This window comes from Oncorhynchus kisutch, linkage group LG29 (assembly GCF_002021735.2).
Source record: "Oncorhynchus kisutch isolate 150728-3 linkage group LG29, Okis_V2, whole genome shotgun sequence".
Classification (NCBI taxonomy): Eukaryota; Metazoa; Chordata; class Actinopteri; order Salmoniformes; family Salmonidae; genus Oncorhynchus; species Oncorhynchus kisutch.
This window is the reverse complement of record NC_034202.2, coordinates 34,683,763-34,706,749: the sequence shown is the minus strand read 5'-3', so window position 1 is coordinate 34,706,749 and position 22,987 is coordinate 34,683,763. Positions and strand designations below refer to the sequence as shown.

General features: G+C 42.6%; 3 protein-coding genes across 5 annotated transcripts; 2 read left to right on the top strand and 1 right to left on the bottom strand.

Annotated features, from left to right (window-relative positions):
• The first annotated feature begins 372 nt into the window (after positions 1-372).
• On the top strand, positions 373-3,905 carry LOC109878711 (ADP-ribosylation factor-like protein 3). Its single transcript, XM_020470915.2, has 6 exons — positions 373-700; positions 927-1,070; positions 1,793-1,909; positions 2,176-2,226; positions 2,416-2,601; positions 3,293-3,905. Exons 1-6 carry the CDS (start codon positions 683-685, stop codon positions 3,344-3,346), a joined length of 570 nt encoding a protein of 189 aa, XP_020326504.1. The 5' UTR covers positions 373-682; the 3' UTR covers positions 3,347-3,905.
• A 2,065-nt stretch (positions 3,906-5,970) lies between these two features.
• On the top strand, positions 5,971-10,004 carry LOC109878714 (myozenin-2). 3 transcript variants are annotated; one of them, XM_020470918.1, is made up of 5 exons: positions 5,971-6,169; positions 7,021-7,101; positions 7,884-8,219; positions 8,307-8,496; positions 9,376-10,004. In XM_020470918.1, exons 2-5 carry the CDS (start codon positions 7,026-7,028, stop codon positions 9,563-9,565), a joined length of 792 nt encoding a protein of 263 aa, XP_020326507.1. In that variant the 5' UTR covers positions 5,971-6,169; positions 7,021-7,025; the 3' UTR covers positions 9,566-10,004. The 3 variants fall into 3 exon arrangements, with proteins under 3 accessions (XP_020326507.1, XP_020326510.1, XP_020326509.1); XM_020470921.1 differs by having other exon boundaries at positions 7,002-7,101; XM_020470920.1 differs by having other exon boundaries at positions 6,973-7,101.
• LOC109878713 (pre-mRNA-splicing factor RBM22) lies at positions 9,926-19,276 on the bottom strand. The gene is made up of 11 exons (XM_020470917.2): positions 19,177-19,276; positions 18,730-18,783; positions 18,056-18,085; positions 17,739-17,871; positions 17,484-17,584; positions 16,894-17,066; positions 16,493-16,693; positions 16,190-16,354; positions 15,884-15,993; positions 11,245-11,373; positions 9,926-11,073 (listed from the first exon to the last, which is right to left on the bottom strand). The coding sequence occupies exons 1-11, from the start codon at positions 19,228-19,230 to the stop codon at positions 10,931-10,933; spliced, it is 1,293 nt and encodes a 430-aa protein (XP_020326506.1). The 5' UTR covers positions 19,231-19,276; the 3' UTR covers positions 9,926-10,930.
• Positions 19,277-22,987: the final 3,711 nt, after the last annotated feature.

Below are 22,987 nucleotides of genomic sequence, written 5' to 3'. Positions count from 1 at the left end.
GTCCTGTAACATGTGGTGGTTCAGAGAGATGGAGAACCCTGGGTGTCCTGTAACATGTGGTGGTTCAGAGAGATGGAGAACCCTGGGTGTCCTGTAACAGGTGGTGGTTCAGAGTGATGGAGAACCCTGGGTGTCCTGTAACAGGTGGTGGTTCAGAGTGATGGAGAACCCTGGGTGTCCTGTAACATGTGGTGGTTCAGAGTGATAGAGAACCCTGGGTGTCCTGTAACAGGTGGTAGTTCAGAGTGATAGAGAACCCTGGGTGTCCTGTAACATGTGGTAGTTCAGAGTGATAGAGAACCCCGGGTGTCTTGTAACAGGTGGTGGGGAGGATAATCCAGGTAAAGTCTTTAATGCATGGAAGGGAGGAACTGGAAGAGCAAGGGAGGGGCGGAAGCCAATGGAGGCGGAGGAAAGGCGTGCACAACAGGGAGGGCTAATCGGGGCCCGCTAATCCCTCCCTGGCCCCCACCTCCTCCTCCTGAGGGAGGCCAAGCAGGAGATGACTCCACCCGGCTCTGGACGCTTCAAACGGACATAAGGGGGACCAAGGATCTATCTGTAGGCCTATTTACAGGGTACCTGCTGGACAACACTGTGCTCAACTCTGAAGATTCATCATAGAATGAGGCTTTGTCTCTTCCCTGTCCTCTTTCCTGCCTTCTGAAGCACATCATTCAACATGGGAGAAGTTGAAAAGGTAATCCCGCTTGCTACCTTCTGCTGATCTTTGAGTTTGATGGGAATGTACATGTTGATGAGTCCTAGAGCGTGATTCAGGGACTGATTGTTTCCCCTTTTTAATAAGAAGCTAACTGATGAGTTGACACTTTCTCTGCAAATAAACTAGATAGTAGTCCCTTACAAGCTTCCTAATTGCTTTCTGTGTCTGTTTGTAATATCCTATTCTATCTCATTTCGCTCAGGGGTTCTTTTCAGTCCTACAGAAATTAAAAGGAACCACAGAACAGGAACTTCGGATAGTCCTCCTGGGTCTAGACAACGCTGGCAAAACAACGCTGCTAAAACAGCTATCATCCGAGGATGTCAACACCATTACTCCCACACAGGTCAGATCCGATCCTGGCGTGCTCTGAACTTACATAAGCAGGCCATGTAGTTTTGTAATGACAATCATGTGACACTTCCTCCCTCAGGTTGTTGCCCAAGGCAACATACCACTAATGGCACTTACTCAATGGAAGCATTTTTTTTACCTGCTGATTCAAAATCTGATCTCTGATCATATCAATGTCTTAGATGACTGTACCAGGGTCAGGTCACTCCAGGTCAAACGCTTCGCGGCTCTGGAAGTAGACAAGTAGTATCCTCCAATGTTGACTTCAACACATCAAATAAGATGTTCATATGTCTCTAAAATACCACAGTAGTGATGCTTGACTTGGTTCTTCTTCATACCATGTTATCTGGTAGCAAAGCATCACAGTCGGTTGGTTTGTGCAGTCCCTCTGTCGCAGAAAATAGCACATTGGCAATGATACATTTAGCTAGACTAAGAATAGAGACTAGGCTGAGACTTTAATCCGGGGGTTGAAGATTACTTAACCATAAAGTCAGAGAGGGTGCAACACACATTTTGTAACCTCCAGGTAACAAATCGAGGTTCAAGTTTTGTATCATTGTACCTGTCTTTCTGGTCATGTCAGGATTTGGTTCTAATAAAGTTATGTTATAAATAAATGCTTATTTAGAGCCACTTGTAACAGAATAAAGCTGTGTTTTGCTAAACTGTGTTAGATCAATGAATTCTGCTTCTCCATTGATGCCAAAGGGCTTCAACATTAAGAGTCTCACGTCTCACGGAATGAAATTGAACGTGTGGGACATTGGAGGACAGAGGAAGATCCGACCCTTCTGGAAGAAATATCTGGAAAACACAGATTTGTTGGTGTGTAAATTATGTTAGCACTTTTGTCATTTTAATTGGTCTTATTATATCTGTAATCTGTTTCAGAGAGTAAAATAGTTTCCATTAACTACAGTTTAGATTTAGACTACAGCCTGTTCTATTGGTTGGGGGAAAAAAACTGGGCATTAGTTTATTTCAGAATCTTCAATCTCAATAAAAGCTAGAAACTGAATAGAGAATCAATCTTCTTTGTGTTACAAGATAATAAACGTCTCAGTTTGATTCTATATTCTTCTTTCCTCCAGATATATGTCATAGACAGTACAGACAAGAAGCGGTTTGAAGAAACAGGACTGGTGAGGCCAACTGAAATAGCTGTTATACCCTATTCCACAAGTGTTGTCTTGTAAAACGTTAATGTTAACAGTAAGCTTTGCATATTAACAGTGGACATGCAAACCTTTAAGTGCTGGCAACACAGAGATATAGTCTCCAAGACTTTGTTCAGCTCTGAGTCGGATAACACTGGTCCTTTGGTCCCTCAGGAGCTATCAGAGCTGATTGATGAGGAGAACCTGAAGGGGGTACCGGTGCTCATCTTCGCTAACAAGCAGGACCTGGCCACAGCCTCGCCCGCCAGCGAGATCGCAGAGGGCCTGAACCTGCACACATACCGCGACCGGGCGTGGCAGATCCAGGCCTGCTCAGCTGTCTCTGGAGAGGGTGTACAGGTAGGTCACAATATCTCTCTCAAAATAGGACAAATCATATCAAATCATCAAATCATATCATATCAGACACCGATTCATGATATAAAATAACAACAGTACTGTATCATCCTCTAGGATTTACAAGACAGATATTGAAGGCATCATCCAATGTCAGTTCATGTTCTATCTATTCCTCTTCATGTGGTACAGCCTGTCTGCACTGTCGAAAGTATCCAGTTCTCACTCTGTTCATGTAGTAAAATAATTGAGAGCCCACAGGAGAATCAGAGGTTATTCTCTGCTGGCCACCATGTCATTAGTAGGATCTTTTCAGAACGTAGTAGTCTTAGTAGAATCTTTTCCTAATATTTTCTGATCGTTTCACATACTGTGCAGGAGATTCTGTCATTACAGTTTACAGTAGGGTTGTCGGGGCAACATCTCAGTGAGGGGGAAATTAAGAGCGAAAACAAACTAGTGGGGGGTCGACAAATGTTTCGCCTCATTTTCGTAACACAACATGGATGCCATGTAAAGCTCCAGATTATCATCTGCCCCTGAGTACTGTGCTGGAGGATCAGGTCAGGAGGTCAGGCATGATGTCCTATGACCAAACGTAACACAGTACAGTATACATTTATGCTTTGATTGCTTTGGAAATTCTGTAGCTTGGAATATTTCATGTGTATATGTGATGTACTTGTTCTCACAGGACGGCATGAACTGGATTTCCAACAACATTGTAAATAAGAAGATAGATGACTAACCCCTGAATATCCAACGTGATGCTTTTAAAACACACTTTTGAGTGTTTCACATACATATGTTGACACCCAATGCAATGGTGACAGGTTTTATAGATGAAGCCTTCTCTCTGAAGATGTCCCCAAAACATTTGAGAGCTTGCTGGCTTTTCAAATCCAGCCACAAGAAAATGGATGGAAGGTTTTGGGTTCACCACAGAGACCATCAACAAGAGAAAAATCACACCTCCGGTCCCATTAAGGGTTATTGCCACTGCTCTGGAATGATACTTTCTTTGGTTTAGTCGATGGAAGAAAAAAACTATCCTTGAAGAGCACAAGTAAAAACAAGGGAGAGAGCATGTAATGGGCGAATAGCGTTTTGAGTAGAACATCTCTCTTTAGTTGAAGGCACGTGAGTAAGGCTTCATTCATACACTCACAAAAAAAGGTTTGATTTTGTAGTTGGTGTGGTTTCACTGTTTGTAAAAAATAAAATTTAAAAAAATGACAAAGAATCTATATTGTGTGAATTGAGACTGTGATATCAAATAAATATTGAATTGGAAGAATCTCTTCATACTTGATGTGATATGCTTGCTTTGTACCATCAATGTAGACAAGCACCATTCCATCCCCTGTCACTGGTTGCCTTGTTGTCATTGCCTTGTTGTCAGACAGTAAGTCAGTGCTGCCGCACAGTGGACACTGTCATCATTACACTTGAGACAGGAATGGTAAACACACAAAAAAACGATTTGGTCTGTGTCAAATTCATTGTGCATTAATGTACTGTATATTCCTGAAGACGATTCAGTAAAGTGTAGGTCACACACACGATGAGGGCACAGTGAACTACTGAGAGAATAGTATCTGTAACTTCATACACTGCTCAAAAAAATAAAGGGAACACTAAAATAACACATCCTAGATCTGAATGAATGAAATATTTTTATTAAATACTTTTTTCTTTACATAGTTGAATGTGCTGACAACAAAATCACACAACAATTATCAATGGAAATCAAATTTATCAACCCATGGAGGTCTGGATTTGGAGTTACACTCAAAATTAAAGTGGAAAACCACACTACAGGTTGATCCAACTTTGATGTAATGTCCTTAAAACAAGTCAAAATGAGGCTCAGTAGTGTGTGTGGCCTCCACGTGCCTGTATGACCTCCTTACAATGCCTGGGCATGCTCCTGATGAGGTGGCGGATGGTCTCCTGAGGGATCTCCTCCCAGACCTAGACAAAAGCATCCGCCAACTCCTGGACAGTCTGTGGTGCATGGAGCGAGACATGATGTCCCAGATGTGCTCAATTGGATTCAGGTCTGGGGAACGGGCGGGCCAGTCCATAGCATCAATGCCTTCCTCTTGCAGGAACTGCTGACACACTCCAGCCACATGAGGTCTAGCATTGTCTTGCATTAGGAGGAACCCAGGGCCAACCGCACCAGCATATGGTCTCACAAGGGGTCTGAGGATCTCATCTCGGTACCTAATGGCAGTCAGGCTACTTCTGGCGAGCACATGGAGGGCTGTGCGGCCCCCCAAAGAAATGCCACCCCACACCATGACTGACCTACCGCCAAACCGGTCATGCTGGATGATGTTGCAGGCAGCAGAGCGTTCTCCACGGCGTCTCCAGACTGTCACGTCTGTCACATGTGCTCAGTGTGAACCTGCTTTCATCTGTGAAGAGCACAGGGCGCCAGCGGCGAATTTGCCAATCTTGGTGTTCTCTGGCAAATGCCAAACATCCTGCACGGTGTTGGGCTGTAAGCACAACCCCCACCTGTGGACGTCGAGCCCTCATACCACCCTCATGGAGTCTGTTTCTGACCATTTGAGCAGACACATGCACATTTGTGGCCTGCTGGAGGTCATTTTGCAGGGCTCTGGCAGTGCTCCTCCTGCTCCTCCTTGCACAAAGGTGGAGGTAGTGGTCCTGCTGCTGGGTTGTTGCCCTCCTATGGCCTCCTCCACGTCTCCTGATGTACTGGCCTGTCTCCTGGTAGCGCCTCCATGCTCTGGACACTACGCTGACAGACACAGCAAACATTCTTGCCACAGCTCGCATTGATGTGCCATTCTGGATGAGCTGCACTACCTGAGCCACTTGTGTGGGTTGTAGACTCCGTCTTATGCTACCACTAGAGTGAAAGCACCGCCAGCATTCAAAAGTGACCAAAACATCAGCCAGGAAGCATAAGAACTGAGAAGTGGTCTGTGGTCACCACCTGCAGAACCACTCCTTTATTGGGGGTGTCTTGCTAATTGCCTATAATTTCCACCTGTTGTCTATTCCATTTGCACAACAGCATGTGAAATTTATTGTCAATCAGTGTTGCTTCCTAAGTGGACAGTTTGATTTCACAGAAGTGTGATTGACTTGGAGTAACATTGTGTTGTTTAAGTGTTCACTTTATTTTTTTGAGCAGTGTAGATTATGGCCCTCAAATTCTATTGACCTTGAAACCAGTTCCACTGCTTCTATTCATTCTTCCCTCGTATCAGGTACTGATTTAGACTGTGGACCTCGTAAGGTAAGATTTGAATACCCCTGGACCATGGTGTCCATTCAGGGTCTGTGTCAGCTAGATCATGTTTTTATTATCGGGGATAATGTGAGGAGCACACTCTGACTAGTGACCACCACTCACTAAAATAAGCCTGTGATCTAAGGTGGGTGGTCCGACCGTCAGAACCCAGTCTTCCATTAGCAAAGGAAGCTCTGCCTTGAATAAAGAGACATAAGCAATTATTAAGCAGTTTCTTACAGCCTCATTCGGGAGTGAGTTTGCTGATATCTGGAGGTAGTTCTGGAATTTCAATAGCAGGTAAGACATCATGATGACACGAGGATCTGTTCTGTCGGTTAGTCACACTTTATTACTGTATAACTCCGGTATAACTCATGTTCTATATACATTGTACGCTGCGTGACATTCGACAGAATGGCTTGGCTGTGACCAGTTTACTTGTAATATCTCTGGATGTTTATGTGTTACTATGCTGGATTGTTATGTAGTAACAAGATTAGGGGAAAGGGAGACACCTAGTCAGTTGTACAACTGAATGCCTTCAACTGAAATGTGTCTTCCGCATTTAACCCAACCCCTCTGAATCAGAGAGGTGCGGGGGGCTGCCATAATCGACATCCACGTCTTCAGTGCCCGAAGAACGCTGGGTTAATGCTCAGGGACAGAAAGACAGATTTTTACCTTGTCATCTCGGGGATTCGATCGGTTACTGGTCTCAAAGCTCTCACCACTAGGCTATCTGCCGCACCCTTATAACATAAGAACAACACATGCTTACATAGGCTGTTTCTATCTGCCATACTCTCTGATGGCAGGGTGTAATCATATTGCTCTCTGAAAGCAGGGTGTAATCCCACTGGTCTCTGATGGCAGGGTGTAATCATACTAGTCTGCTGGCAGGGTGTAATCATACTAGTCTGATGGCAGGGTGTAATCATACTAGTATCTTATGCCAGAGTGTAATCATACTAGTCTGATGGCAAGGTGTAATCCCACTAGTCTCTGATGGCAAGGTGTAATCATACTAGTATTTGATGGCAGTGTGTAATCATTCTAGTGTCTGATGGCAGGGAGAAATCATACTGCTCTCTGTTTGGCAGGGTGTAATCACACTAGTCTCTGATGGCAGGGTGTAATCCTATTGACAGGGACGATGCAGGAAACAGACTGTGACCTGGCCAAGCAGAGGAAACAGTTGGTCCAGGAACTGTGCATGGAAAAACAAGGAGGTATGGCAACCACCACAGTCCACAGAGGGAGTCAAGACTCAGGACGAGCTATTGAAAAAGAATGCCACATTGCATTGCATTTCATAGGAGAATTCCATTATCTTTTGTTTCCCTTTCAATCCTATTTGATCCAGAAAAGTTCATATATTCTAGATCAACAGGGCAAACGGCATTCCCCCTGAGCTCAACTGTGAGAGTTGTGAATTATGAGGGAGTGAAGGGAGTGAGAACCCAGTAATGTATATCACTCCAGGGGAGGAATATCATTATTCTGAGACGAGGTGTGACTCATAGTAGCAGGGTGGGGCAGAGCCATGAATCTAACATACATGACCTAATAACAAGAACAGCATGTCCCATACTCCTCCAAGTGTCATGTTTAATGATTAAACATCCCCAGCAATCAAACACCGTCCTGAAGTAACCATCCTCATTCAGAGTCTGAAAACAGAACTTAATGTGCCAGAATCAGATACTGTTACAAACAATGAGAGGTTAGCTGTATGATGTGTCTGCAATTCAGTCATGTACTGTTAGAGCCAGTTAGCTATATTCTATTGAACACCGAAGACATAGAGAACATTGAATCATTCCAGCTCCGGCTTGGGCAGTGGCTTTGCTTGTAAGGTAAAGAGGTCACTACAATCAAGTCAAAAGACTGTGGAGGATATTAATACGTTAGTCTGTGTTTACCTCTCTACTTATTTGATTGTTCATCTGTCTACACTATCTACGTGTCTGCCGTTGTATGTTCTCTTGTCTCTGTGTTGCTGACACCTCAGAGCACTTTGACCTGGGGAAGAAGATCAGCGTTCCTCAGGATGTGATGATGGAAGAGCTTAACCTGCGGTCTAACATAGGTTCCAGAATGTACCAGGAGAGACAGAAGAGGGTGGAGAGGTTCACCTTGGAGAATGTAGCACCAGACACTCACAGGGTGGTGCCCCACGACCCCCAGCAGCCAGACCATAGCAGTACACACAACCAGGGAGCCTTACAAGGGGGGAAGAAGAATTACCACACAGAGGTCTTTATTGGACAACCAGGAAGAAACAGCCTAGTGAGATCCCTGAAGAACACAATAGCCAGTAAGGGAAACCCCAGTGTCCTGGCCCCAGGTAACTGAGTGTGAGAGAGTGTCTGTCTGTCTGATGGAAGGGGACAGGGTATTACCCCTACAATAACAATCCACCTCTCCCTCAAAGGTTACAATGGGCCTCTGAAAGAAGTTCCTCATGAGAGGTTCAACGTCACTGTGATTCCCAAGTCCTACTGCTCCCCATGGCAGATTCAGCACCATAACGGTAACAGTGACAAGCTGCTGTCTGCCATCTCTGCCCATCTCCCTGAGCTGCCACAGAAGCTCACCCCAAACAACTACAGATGCTTCAACAGGTGAGCCCAAGTGACTGGCTCTATAGCCTGCCCTTGACCACTCACTACACCCTCACACAGCTTGTGGTTGACTAACCAAAGTGTGTGTTTTGAGAAATACTCAAGAGTCAATCTTTCAGTAGTCAAAGAAAGTTCTAGGCCTCTGGTTACCTCCTCTGGTTTGCTCCTTGGCTGGCTTCTGAAACCTCTTTCTAAAAGGCTGTCGTCTGCTTGTGAAACCAGAATCTGGCGCTGGCTCACACCAGCCTGGGCCACTGAGTAACGCGTCTATTTTAAAACACAGCGTCTGTAAGCTGATCCCCACACAACTCTAGAAAACACTCAAGACAGATTTATATCAAGATACAAAGGTAAATTACTAATCAGAACTAGTCATTAAACTTTGAGAATCTACTCACCATGCTACCATGACCCACACCAGAGGCCTTATGGTGAGATACATTTGATTTCATCTGTGGTTTAGGGAAAAGGGGATACCTAGTCAGATGTCCAACAATTTATTCAACTGAAATATGTCTTCTGCATTTAACCCAACCCCTCTGAATCAGAGGTGCAGGAGGCCGCCTTCATCGACATCCATGTCTTTGGCGCCCGGGGAACGGTGGGTTAACTGCCTTGCTCAAGGGCAGAACGACAGATTTGTACTTTTTTCAATTCAACTTTATTTAACTAGGCAAGTCAGTTAAGAACAAATTCTTATTTTCAATGACGCCCTAGGAACAGGGGGTTAACTGCCTATTCAGGGGCAGAACGACAGATCTGTACCTTGTCAGCTCGGGGATTTGAACTTGCAGCCTTCCAGTTACGCCCGACCTTGTCGGCAAGGGGATTCGTTAAGACTTACTAACTGCAGATCCTGACACCCATTTATTTCTGTAGGGCCCCGATGCCATTTGGGGGGACAGCAGGTAGTGTGAGGATGCTCCCCCTGCCAGGGTTTGAGCTCCTGCAAGCCCATACTGAACCGAGTCGGACCTGGGAGAGCATATGTGACCGGCCCAACTTCAACCGCACCCCAAGGGGCTGGGCTGCCCACTACACTGCTAAAACGGAGACTTCAGACCTCTGAACCCATGGCTGTGACGGAGAGCATCATGGGTAACTTGTGACTGACTGATCTACAAATAATATTTAGTTATATATGATGGAAGGGGATTTGTTGATCAGTCTTGACTCTCCTGTAAAGTCAGCTTCAATGTCGAACGTGCTCCATGACAGCTTTAGATGACCTCGCTACACTCTTACAGACAAACTGCAAGTCCAAACAGTGGATACTAATGTGCAATTTTCTAGCATGTAATCACTTTAGAAAAATAATGTTCTCTCCTTGTCTTGTTCTGCCACAGCTAATGATATCCACAATGTCTTAGACCAGGTCATACTTCATCAAGGTCACAACTTGTTAAATTATGCTATTACAAAAAAACACTTTAAAAGAAAGGATATGTTTAATGAAGCAAATTTTAACCATACACTTTTCACAGTTATAATAAAAGACGTTGACAATGCTGTGGAGTCATGGACACCTTCAATCTTTAGATAATAGTGCCACCACATGGAAGTAAAATGGTCTTAACAATTGGTTGTTCTGAAGACTGTTAACATCTGACAATTCTGCATAAAATGCATAAGGAAAAAGAATTGTAGAAATGGAGACATTCTCTTCTATAAGAAAGGTTCAGTACAATATGCACAACTTGCAAACGTAACCCTCCCTCCCCCTTTCAAATATACAAGCCAGAGATAGAACATACAGGTAACTGCCAAAATAAAGGAAACACTTTAGAAAATGAGGGATACAAAGTATATTGAAAGCAGGTGTTTCCACACAGGTGTGGTTCCTGAGTTCATTAAGCAATAAAAACGACCAGTTGCCCATTATTTTGGCTACCATGGTTAGAAGAGATCAGTGACTGGGGGGAAAAAAGGGGTCTCATAGGAGCATAGGTGATTAAAAATGTGTGTGTCTTAGTCACCAGGTCTCAAACCAATTGAAAACTTACGGGAGATTCTGATGCGTCTGACAGCATTTTCCACCACCAACAAAACACTGAATTCATTTATTGTGGAAGAATGGGTGTCGCATCCCTCCAATAGAGTTCCAGACACTTGTAGAGTCCTATGCCAAGGCGCATTGAAGCAGTTTTGGCCCAACACCCTATTAAAGACACTTTGTTTCCTTTATTTTGGCAGTTACTTGTAGGTTCGATGGAGGAAGGTATAACGAATCATTTAAAACTATACTGTTCAGCACTCCAGTTTCCTAACGAGCAAGACCTTGCCGATGCACAAAACAGAGGTTCTTCTCCATTACACGTATATAAAAGAAGCATCTCACATCTGTGAACTGTGACTATAGTCACTGTGTCAGTTATTAATAGGGCGAAATTGGTCAAATTATAACGATGTTAATCATAAACTGAGGTACGAGGGTCTAGGAGCCTCCGTGACGGCTGGCGTGTGCACCCATGCGCTGTGGATCCTGGGAGGGGTAGTGGACATGGCCAGGGGGCCTCATGCCCATGGGAGGGGGCATCCCCATAGGGTCCATGGAGTGGAACATGGGTGGCCCAAAGCCTGTAGGGATAGAAACACCACAGGTTATAAAATCTTAGTTGAGGGGGATAAAATAAAAAAAATCTACTTGTCCTAATTTACTCTGTCTATCTGTACTTCAGAGGACAACACAATGAAAACACTTTTGAAAATGTTTTTTCTGGTCCACTTCAGGGGGGGTTCTTGTTTTACCTGGAGGGGGGGGCATAGCCACACCGGGGGGTGGGGGTAGACTGATGTTCATGACAGGAGGAGCTGAGTTGGGGCCCAGGTTGAAGTAGTTGGTAGGGGTGTCTTCATCCACAGGCGGTGGAGGTAGCGCTGCAGGACAGAGACAGAGGGTCAGTATTGACAAGTCACATCACTGGAAGAGTACGGTAAAATGTGTGTGAGGGTTTTACTCAGGGGTTGAAACCGAAATTATTTTCAAATCGTTTCATTATGAGCAAAACCATTATATTTTTTATTCCGTTACACTGCTCCTACCAGCAACCGGTTCGAACCCCCAAAAAGATACTGGTTGATATTCCTTTTTAAACCTCTAAACCATTAAAATACTTCACCAATTAGTGGGGATAGAGTAGCTTGCTATGGAAGCTATTTAATCTGTATAGGAAAGAAGTTTTATTTTCCATAACAGCATGATTTCTGTTATTCAGCAAGGTTTAATCATGACAAACCCACACACACTGTGCTGCCAGTGACAGTGTAGGCCGCGAGATGCAACTGAAATTTTGCGAGAAGGTGGATGAAGCTTACTTTGAAGCGCTGGGTATCTTTATGACATGCATTATCTGAATTAGTCCCACAGAATTACCCCTACGGAGGGCTTTCTACGGAGGAACTTTGAATGTCTGAACTTCCGAGTTGGTTTAACGTTGGACCAGAGCAAACATTAGCAAGCTTGTGCGTACAGAGGAGCACAAGAATTAGAAACAACTTTTTGTAGTTAATAAATTCAATGTGAAACATAACTATAGTATCCTTAACTAGCATTGAAAAAGTTAATCCATTCTTTTAAAACCTCTCCCTCATTTCTGAATCATGCTTGTAACATCAGGAGTACAGTAACCTAGGCTTCAGAGATGAGGAGCAGATAGCCTACATACACACCTACTAGCAAAGGCTTCCAGCTGGCAGGCGGACGCTGGAACACGTTCGAGTGACAGAGTGAGGGTTTTGCATAGGGCCTTTGTTTTGGAACGTAATAGAGTGTTATTAACTGGTTACCCATGCATAAACATGTTTAGCATCTCCAGGCCTCCACACATACAAGTCGCTGATAAGTACCTTTGGAACGTTGACAAGTCAAATAAATCAATTGAATATACGCCATCACAATAAATCCATTATTTTAGTCAGGTCTAAAGAAACATGATGAAGAAAATGGATTTCAGAAGAACATAATGAGTTGGCCTACTGTATGTTGTCTGGCTATGCATCACGCTGTAGGCTGGTTCGTTTAGCTGAAAATATATGCTGATAAGTGCCATTATTTTATTGTAACAAGAATATAATTGAACTTAGCTGAATGAAGTGAGCGTAAAAGTTATCAATTGAAACAGGTCCGAAACGGTAGATTTAGAGTTATTTGCTAACTTTAGTTGTGAATGATACAAAGCTTAGAATGTCTTAGAAACCAAAACAAATATGGCTGCATGATGGGCCTATAGGCTATTAAGAAAGCCAGTGTGCTCTGTTCCTTGCCTCAGACTGCACTCTGTATGCCATGGGCTATCCAAACATGTTCCTGTAGCTACCCAATGCTTCATTTGGGAAAACAAGTGAAATCTGCTCAGAAACACAAATAGTAATGTGTTTTCACAAAAAAACCATTTCATTAAACTGTTGACAGCCCTACTCTCTGCACGCTGGTGGAAGAAACGCAGGAAGAGAAGAGGAAATGGAAACTCAGTAATGAGATTCTGTAGCTATAAAGGTAAATGTTTCAACCTGTTAATTATGAAAATAGCCTAGTAATAGGGCATGTTCAAATACAAATTAACTATAGGCTGAAATGAATTTATGCTAGACCAATAACATTCCAAAGATATCTCAAATCAGTATTTTTTATGCCGTGTGTAATATGCAGTTGGCTAGGGCTGGACGACATGGCCAAAATCTAATTTCCCGATATAGGTAATTTCATATCCAGATAACGATACATATCACGAGACACATTTTCTGTAAATTATATGAATAAATAGTTTATATAAAGTGACCACATGTACAGGCCTATTTCTTATTACATTTTGAATTATACTCAACAAATAAAAGGTATTTGCATTTGGCACCTTGGGTCGAGTGTTGGCACCAACTCTCGAAACCCCCGTTTCCTGACCGTGTAAATTGGGGCCATGTCTTGGTAACGGCAGCTGTTATCTCCTTCCATCTTCGTAATTCTTTGCCATATGGTGTGTCGCGGGGCAAAAGCCTCTTGCAACATCTGAGTCAGGGGTTTGTTTTGAGCACTCGACTACATTTTTGGGTCATCCGTAGACTCTCCGTACTGTTTCACGTGATTCTTGCGTAGGTGGTAAAGGAATTTAGTGGTGTTTGAGCCTGTTGTCGGGACCGGCCTGTGGCATATGTTGCAGAGGACGGATTTCTGGTCCGTGTCAGACTGTTCATACCCAAACCACGTCCATGCGACCGAAGTAGCCCCTCTGTTAGGTACGAGCTCAGTGTCTCCGTGCTCTGTCACGTTCACTCTCTTTCATGTTTGTTTGCGTAGCAAATTTCCTTCCACGCAAAGCGACGTCCAATTGACTAAAATAGTGCCGTATCGTGTGATTTGCGACAACTAAATAAACTAGACATTTTTCTATCATTTCGGAAGTTTACATACATTTAGGTTGGAGTCATTAAAACTTGTTTTTCAACCACTCCACAAATTTATTGTTAACAAAGTATAGTTTTGGCAAGTCGGTTAGGACATCTACTTGTGCATGACAAGTAATTTTTCCAACAATTGTTGACAGATTATTTAACTTATTTCACAGATAATTCACTGTATCACAATTCCAGTCGGTCAGAAGTTCACATACACTAAGTTGACTGTGCCTTTAAACAGCTTGGAAAATTCCAGAAAATGATGTCATGGCTTTAGAAGCACTGATAGGCTGATTGACATCATTTGAGTCAATTGGAGGTGTACCTGTGGATGTATTTCAAGGCAGACCTTCAAGAACAGTGCCTCTTTGCTTGACATCATGGGAAAATCTAAAGAAATCAGCCAAGACCCAAGAAAAATAGTATCTATAGCCACATAACCTGAAAGGTCGCTCAGCAAAAGGTGTACCACTGCTCCATAACCGCCATAAAAAAGCCAGACTACTGTTTGCAACTGCACATGGGGACAATGACTGTACTTTTTGGAGAAATGTCCTCTGGTTTGATGAAAAAAATATATAACTGTTTGGCCATAATGACCATCGTTATGTTTGGAGGAAAAAGGGGGAGACTTGCAAGCCGAAGAACACCATCCCAACTGTGAAGCACGGGGGTGGCAGCATCATGTTGTGGTGGTGCTTTGCTGCAGGAGGGACTGGTGCGCTTCACAAAATAGATGGCATCATGAGGGAGGAGAATTATGTGGATATATTGAAGCAGCATCTCAAGACATCAGACAGGAAGTTAAAGCTTGGTCGCAAATGGGTCTTCCAAATGGACAATGACCCCAAGCATACATACTTGGGGCGGCAGGGTAGCCTAGTGGTTAGAGCGTTGGACTAGTAACCGGAAGGTTGCAAGTTCAAACCCCCGAGCTGACAAGGTACAAATCTGTCGTTCTGCCCCTGAACAGGCAGTTAACCCACTGTTCCTAGGCCGTCATTGAAAATAAGAATTTGTTCTTAACTGATCTTGCCTAGTTAAATAAAGGTAAAATAAAAAAATAAAAATAAATACTTCCAAAGTTGTGGCAAAATGGCTTAAGGACAACAAAGTCAAGGTATTGAAGTGGCCATCAAAAAGCCCTGACCTCAATCCTATAGAAAATTTGTGGGCAGAACTGAAAAAGTGTCTGCGAGCAAGGAGGCCTACAAACCTGACTCAAGTTACATCAGCTCTGTTAGGAGGAATGAGCCAATATTCACCCAACTTATTGTGGGAAGCTTGTGGAAGGCTACCCAAAACTTTTGACCCAGGTTAAACAATTTAAAGGCAATTCTACCAAATACTTCAACTGTATATCATCATATCACCCAGCCCTACAGTAGGCTATCATAATTTTTTTATATATCATTTTTCATATACAGGCCTATGCATAAGAGAATCATCACCTTAGAAAGTGCTGTCCATTTCCTTGTGTTAGAATTTGAAACAAAATCTACAATGACCACGTTACCCACTCAGTTACAACATGTTGTTGAACTTCTTTCTTTAAATGAATCCATCACAGTGAGATGAGTTTTAAAAGCATGTACTGTTTTGATGATAAGTGTTTGATGTGATTTCCATTGCATTGATGTCAGAGTGGTTAGAGAGGCAATAGAGCCCTGAGTACCAGACCCTTAGTGACCTTATGAGTGTTAGCGAGTTGGGTACTACTAATGCATGTCCTCAGTGCACAAGAGGAGATTATCGCGACCGAGTCACATAGAATTTTACTGCGTTCATGACTCATGACTACCGGTGTGGCGATAATAAGGTCACTGCGACAACCCTGGTTCCTATCCTCTAGCCTCCTTCTCAAACCCCATTGGAAGAGGTCTGAGGTCCCTCATCCTCTGACCTTCTCATCTAATGAGTTTTGAGGATGAGGTGATAGACAGAGGTAGCTAGGCATTAAGGAAATTAAATTGAGATTCTCCCTGTGTATAGCTCTCACCTCCAGGCAGTCCAGGTACCGGCTCCAGCTTCAGCCCCATCTCAGTCAGCCCTTCTCCCCTTCCGTCCTTCCCCCCTCTCCCGTCCCTCCTTCCCCCCTCTCCCTGAGACCTGGAACAGAACAACACAGTCAGTCCATCACATCAACTCATGTCACACTGGAGGTGCTTTTACTTGCAATATCTGTGATAACAGAGCAATCAGTCAACAGAAACACAGGTACCTGCTGCCACAGCCACCTGTCACTAGTATTAGGAACTACAGGTGGAAGTGCATGAGACTGTCATATCATAGGATGGTACTTTACCTGCCCCATTTCACGTTGAGTCTGCGACCGTTGATAATGAGCTTGTTGAAGGATTTCTCAGCAGCTAACTCTGCAGCCTGACGGGTGGCAAACTGGATGAAGGCACACTGCTGCCTCTGAACAATGGTGGTGGTTCGGATCTCCCCAAACTGGTAGAAATGGTTCCTGTTGGGGGGCAAGCAGTTATATTGGCTCATTTATCCCGCCTCCTCTCCCCTGTAACTATTCCACATGCCATTCCTGTAAATGAGTACATTTTTACTCATTTGGAGTAAAAATGTATTATTCTGGGCAGGCACTCACCTGAGTTCAGAGTCTGTGATGGAGTCTCCGAGCCCCCCCACGTACAGTGTAGTGATGGACTTGTCCTCTGGAGTGTCCAGTCTCGGCATGGTGGAGGCTCTCTTCAGCAGCTTGTCAGCCACAGGGTCGTTGATACCATAGTAACGGTCCTTAATGTTCTGGTCTGCCAGGGGATCGTCTGGATCAGTTGGCTTCTCATGCCTGGAGTGCAGTAGTTCAGAGATAAAACGTCTGTCAACATCTTGGAAACAATCTTCTTATCTTGGCCAAAGTCGAGAACCAGACCTGTGCCACTGCATTTACTTTTTCCCATTGGCTCATAAGTCAACAACTGCCCAATGTTTAACATGTGCCATGTATTTCTTTGCACCTATGGTTTCATGATGTTGACAGTTGCTCACCTGTAAGGACACTCCTCTCCTCTCTTACACTCTCCCTTCACCCAGAAGGAGCAGATATGTGGTCTGTTCCTCTTGTAGTAAGGTGTGGTGCGGGCTAGCTTCAGCAGCATGTCACTAGAGCTGGGGGCCTTACCCAGGAGACCCACGGGCCGGGTACCATCAGAGTTCCCTATCTGCAGTCAGGAGAGAGCGACTGTCAAGTGGATGCATTTCACCGAAATTTGAACCATTTAAATTTACCAGATCGCATGAAGACTGAAATAATGACGAATGACCTGGCCACAGAAGGTACACAACTAAGACCAGAGGACCAAAGACCAGATATTTCTGGGTGGTCCTCATGAATGAGTCATGTGACTTGGCGAGTAAACATTGTCTGGAATCTTCAAGGGAAAATGAGAAGGGTCAGAGGGTGCTATCTGAACACTCTTGGCATGAACACACTGTTAGGATATTTACGAAGCAAGCAGACTTAGGCTAGACGACAGAATGTAAACATTGATCTGTCTGGTAACAATTAGAAGATTACACACGGGACGCAGATCATTTTACCAACTACCTTTGATCTTGAATAAGGGAAAATAGATCACCTCTCTTTCCATGTTCTGTGTGTAGTATTCCTTGTTCACATCTGATTTTGGCACGTCGTCCTTGATTGACAGACCAGTGTCTCGGACCTGTATTGGCAAGCCTAGATGAAGGAGTAATGAAAATTAACATCCACTCTGAACTTGTCGGACATGCAACTTTTTTAAATTATATACCTGTACAACTCTGTGTGCGTGTAGTCATTCTCTGGATGGTACAAATATAACCTGATCCAAACCCTGTCCGTGTTGACTCACCATACTCTAGATCCAGCAGGCAGGTCTGACAGACATTCTTTATCTTGCTGCACGTCTGGCACGCTTCTGTCTTCTTGAAGCGCATGCGGGTCCCAGGACACCATCGGAACACAGTGAATGGTCTGGCACATATCTAAGAAGGACATAGAGGAAGCAGGAGGTCAGTGAATGTTTAGATTGCAGTGGCATACTCTGTAGCAGGGTACTCTACTTATGTACAGGGTTTCTCCTCAGAACCTATGTTGGAGAACTCTGCTATATGTGTAACTGTGACTGATTAATCCAATTGAGCATTAATGCACTTGTGAATTTCTTACCTTGCACTCCTTGCCATACTTCTCCTTGGTCTAGCAAAAAAAACAGATTGTGATACAGGATGAGTAACTGTTTTGAATTACCTTATCTAGAAGGACATGTCAATTAAAGATTCTGCTACATGAACATACATTTAGCAAAAAGATGGTTAGCTCCTAGCTCTCAAAAACTCTAGGCAGCCTCATGCCAACAATTCTAAGCCATTAGCTTGGCCCATTACTGCCTTGAGTGAGCTACAATCCCGACACTGTGTTTTAACGCTTAGAAACGTCAATCAATGCTTGGGATATGGCTTTCGAACTATATGGCCCTTACCTTATATCAGAGAAAAACATAGTTATAACAAAAATAAGCACTTATTGTAGCGGTTTTGAACAGATCCATACAGCTACGGGTGACTCCATCTGACAATCTACACTGCTGCTGCACTTCCCGAGTTACGCTTAATACAACTTCCCCCTACAGAAGACGCTCTACCGCAAGTGATACGTTTTAATGTTTCAGACTGAGTGCCGGGGATCTTAATACAACTTCCCCCTACAGAAGACGCTCTTCGTCCAATGACTTATGGTATGTGTAATGTTACTGTTAATGAACGGATACTCATGATAATGGGCTAACGTTAGTTAGCTCCCAGAGAACATTAACCCGGAGTTAAAGAATTGATTAAACGTACCATTCGAATATAAGGATTCTCTCCAAGACATGTCTGGCAGAGAATGGGAAAATCCTGTGGAAGTGAAGATGGCAAAAAACAAAACAATTAACGTTAGCTAGCTAACATACAGTAGCTACTAGTAACGTGGTTAGCTAACGATAAAGCTATAATCTGATATTTTACAAATTAACTAGCTAGCTACTTTGAATAATCGATTAAATAGTTCAAGAACATTACATTTTTAGCTACGCAGCTGTGAATGTTTATTTTGTTAACTATTAAAAGGGCAACGACTTAGCTAGCTAGAAACCATTTGCCATTAGCTAGTTAGCTAAGCGAGCTCCCAGGAAAACACTGAACGTATCTCTAGTACCACTGCTTATTGACGCAATCAATATCGCAGAATAACAATTACACATTACATTTTCCTTTCAGATTAACTGAAAAATATCACTTAAAACATACCGCGTCTTCCCAATTTTGTCTATTGTAAGTGTTAGCTCCTAAAGACGTCGCCATTTTAGAAATCCTCTGTCAGTGTCTTCCCGGTAATCACTAGTTACCACAGCCACAAAGTCTCAAACCACGCCTATTTCTAAAATGTATATTTATTTTAAAAATCGGATCTTTAACCTAACCTTAACCACACTGCTAACCTTGTGCTTAACCCTAACTTTAAACTAAGCCCGAAAAGCACATTTTTGTTTGCCTGAATTTTTACGATAGCCAATTTTGACTTTGTGGCTATAGTAACTAATGGAAATCAATGCTTTGCACTAGATGACCAATGGGGGCGCTGTGTTGAAGCCAGAGTGCCTCCATCTTGGCAGTCCTCCGCCATTGTAAACAAATATTTTGGACGCTATAGAAAATAGTTAGAATGTCTACGTTTTTTTTTGCCACATTTATTCTATTACTGACACCTTAATACATACTTTTAAATGATATTATGTGAGCTAAAAAAACATATAAACATACAAAAAATGTAAACATAAAACATTTGTAAAACATTAAACAATTATACAATTTCTTCAAGTATAATTTTTTGAGATTTCTGTTACTGTCCCCACTACAAAAAAAAATGCTTAAATATATTTAATTTTGTCCTTGAAACATTTTAATCAAAATACTGTAGAATTAAATGTATTCCCCTGGAGTGCTTTGAATCAGCTTAAAGGCTGGTGATGGCTCACATAAACAGCATCCTCCCGGATACCCTAGACCCACTCCAATTCGGTTATCAGGCCTACCACTGACGACACAACAGTGATGAAACAGCCTATAGGGAGGAGGTCAGAGAACTGGCAGTGTGGTTCCAGGACAACAACCTCTCCCTCAATGTGAGCAAGACAAAGGAGCTGATCGTGAACTACAGGAAAAGGCAGGCCGAACAGGCCCCCATTAACATCAACAGGGCTGTAGTGGAGCATGACGAGCGTTTCAAGTTCCTTGGTGTCCACATCACCAACAAACTATCATGGTCCAAACACACCAAGACAGTCGTTAAGAGGGCACGACAACACCTTTACCCCCTCAGGTAAATGAAAAGATTTGGAATGGGTCCCCAGATCCTCAAAAAGTTATTTTGCTGTACCATCGAGAGCATCGTGACCGGTTGCATCACCGCCTGCTGATTCAAATAATCAACTCATCATCAAGCTTTGATTATTTGAATCGGCTGTGTAGACAGTGCTAGGGCAAAAACCTAAATGTGCTCCCCTTGGGGTCCCCAGGACAGAGTTTGGGAAAACCTGCCCTACACTCATTAAAACCGCACTACTATTCCACTACTTTGGCCCTGTCTGATCCTACACAAGGTCGTCAGCCTGGGAGAACGTACGCTGTCGTTCTACACACCTTGTAATTCTTCTGCAATAAAATCTTGAACACCCAAGAACTTCTCTGCAGTTGCCACCACAACATCTATTATTGGTGACTTTAATGCAGTAGAGTTGATAACCATGGCTATGACCTCTAAGAAGCCAACCTTACTGAAGCACGTTATTCCTATCGGTCTCTATTGGCCTCGGCCTACTAACAATGTCATCTTCAACCTAGCTCACGGACCCTTCCTTTACTACTGTCTTCACTGCCTCAGCATATGACACCTTCTGTACTACTCTGACCCTGGCTCAGCGTCTTCCCAGCATACACTGCTTCAAGTGATCAGACCAAAACACACACACATGCACCTTCATACATTGTATACAGTCATTGATACACACACACACACACACACACACACACACACAGTTTTATAAAAGTGTATAACTATTATTTCATAGTGGATACAACATCTTCAACATTCATCTGTGGATAATCTTCTTGTGTATGGTGAATAATTCTACCCGCATGGTTATGTGTATATATGGGTGGTTCATTGACGAAAGGGGAAAGTAATTTACCCCCAGTCTCTCACGTGATAAGGATCCTGAGCTGAGGTTAAATATAACCTACTATTATTATTTTAAAATCACTTTCTTGCAATTTCACAAGTATTTTGTACATTTTCGCAAATATCTAAACAGATTATCACAACAGCTCATGTTTCATAACTAAGCACAACAATCTAAACAGATTATCACAACAGCTCATGTTTCATAACTAAGCACAACAATCTAAACAGATTATCACAACAGCTCATGTTTCATAACTCTAAGCACATTTTCAATTCACTGAGTACAACAAAATTATTCACAATGTCACTTGTCCACTGCACCAAATCACTCTTTCAATTTGGTAACATATTCAATCTAAGTATCTGCTTTTCAAAATGCAATATTCACTTTGCTTTTGATATGATTTTCTTGTCATCACCTAGTCACACTTCTCAAAACTGTTAACTGCTGAACCAAAATGATGTAGTGCCTAGTTCAATTATATAGTTTGATAACTTCTGAACACTGTAAATGTCTATATTTTTACCTTATAAATGCATCAATTTATGTTGGAAGGTAAAACCAAATCATATATGGATGTGGCTGTAAATACCACATTATCATTCTCCATCAGCCAGTATGCTTCAATAGGACATAGTTGAAGTGTACAATGCACTGCTGAAATAGCTGGGTTGTATATAACAATATATTCCACTCATTATCTGAATTTCCTTGATACACTGTAAACTGATGAATTTTGCCAAGCAGAGAGACAGGCGATACTGTATCAGTTGACAAGTCACATAGAAAAGGTGATCTTGTACAATGTTGCATGGGGCAGAAATGGCAGACAACACCGTAATACGTTTTCACATTAGCCAACTGCTATAGAGCACCCCTATTTCTGATATTTTGTACAAGGTTAATGAAACTGTAAAACTAACATTTCTCAAAATGCTCACAACCTGCCATTGGATACAAATTGTAAAAAATAAAAAGAAATATGTGCATGTCAAATACTGTATGGAAAATAACATTTGTCATCCACTATTCTTTCTATTCAACACTTCAAAAATAACAGTTTTGAATTGTGTATCTTGTATTTTTGATATTGGATTAAAATATGTTTTATTGTCGCATTCACCGGATAGGTGCAGTGAAGTGTTGTTTCCTAAAGAAAATGTACTTATTCTATTATAATTTGACAGACCAGCTAGATCTACTGCTTCTATTATATTATGACAGGCCAGCTAGATCTGCTGTCTCTATTGTATTATGACAGACCAGCTATATCTGCTGTCTCTATTGTATTATGACAGTCCAGCTAGATCAACTATCTTTATTATATTATGACAGACCAGCTATATCTGCTGTCTCTATTGTATTATGACAGACCAGCTAGATCAACTGTCTTTATTATATTATGACAGACCAGCTATATCTGCTGTCTCTATTGTATTATGACAGACCAGCTAGATCTACTGTCTCTATTATATTATGACAGACCAGCTATATCTGCTGTCTCTATTGTATTATGACAGACCAGCTAGATCTACTGTCTCTATTATATTATGACAGACCAGCTAGATCTACTGTCTCTATTACATTATGACAGACCAGCTAGATCTACTGTCTCTATTATAATTTGACAGACCAGCTATATCTGCTGTCTCGATTTTATTATGACAGACCAGCTAGATCTACTGTCTCTATTATATTATGACAGACCAGCTAGATCTACTGTCTCTATTATAATTTGACAGACCAGCTATATCTGCTGTCTCGATTTTATTATGACAGACCAGCTAGATCTACTGTCTCTATTATATTATGACAGACCAGCTAGATCTACTGTCGCTATTATACTATGACAGACCAGCTAGATCTACTGTCTCTAG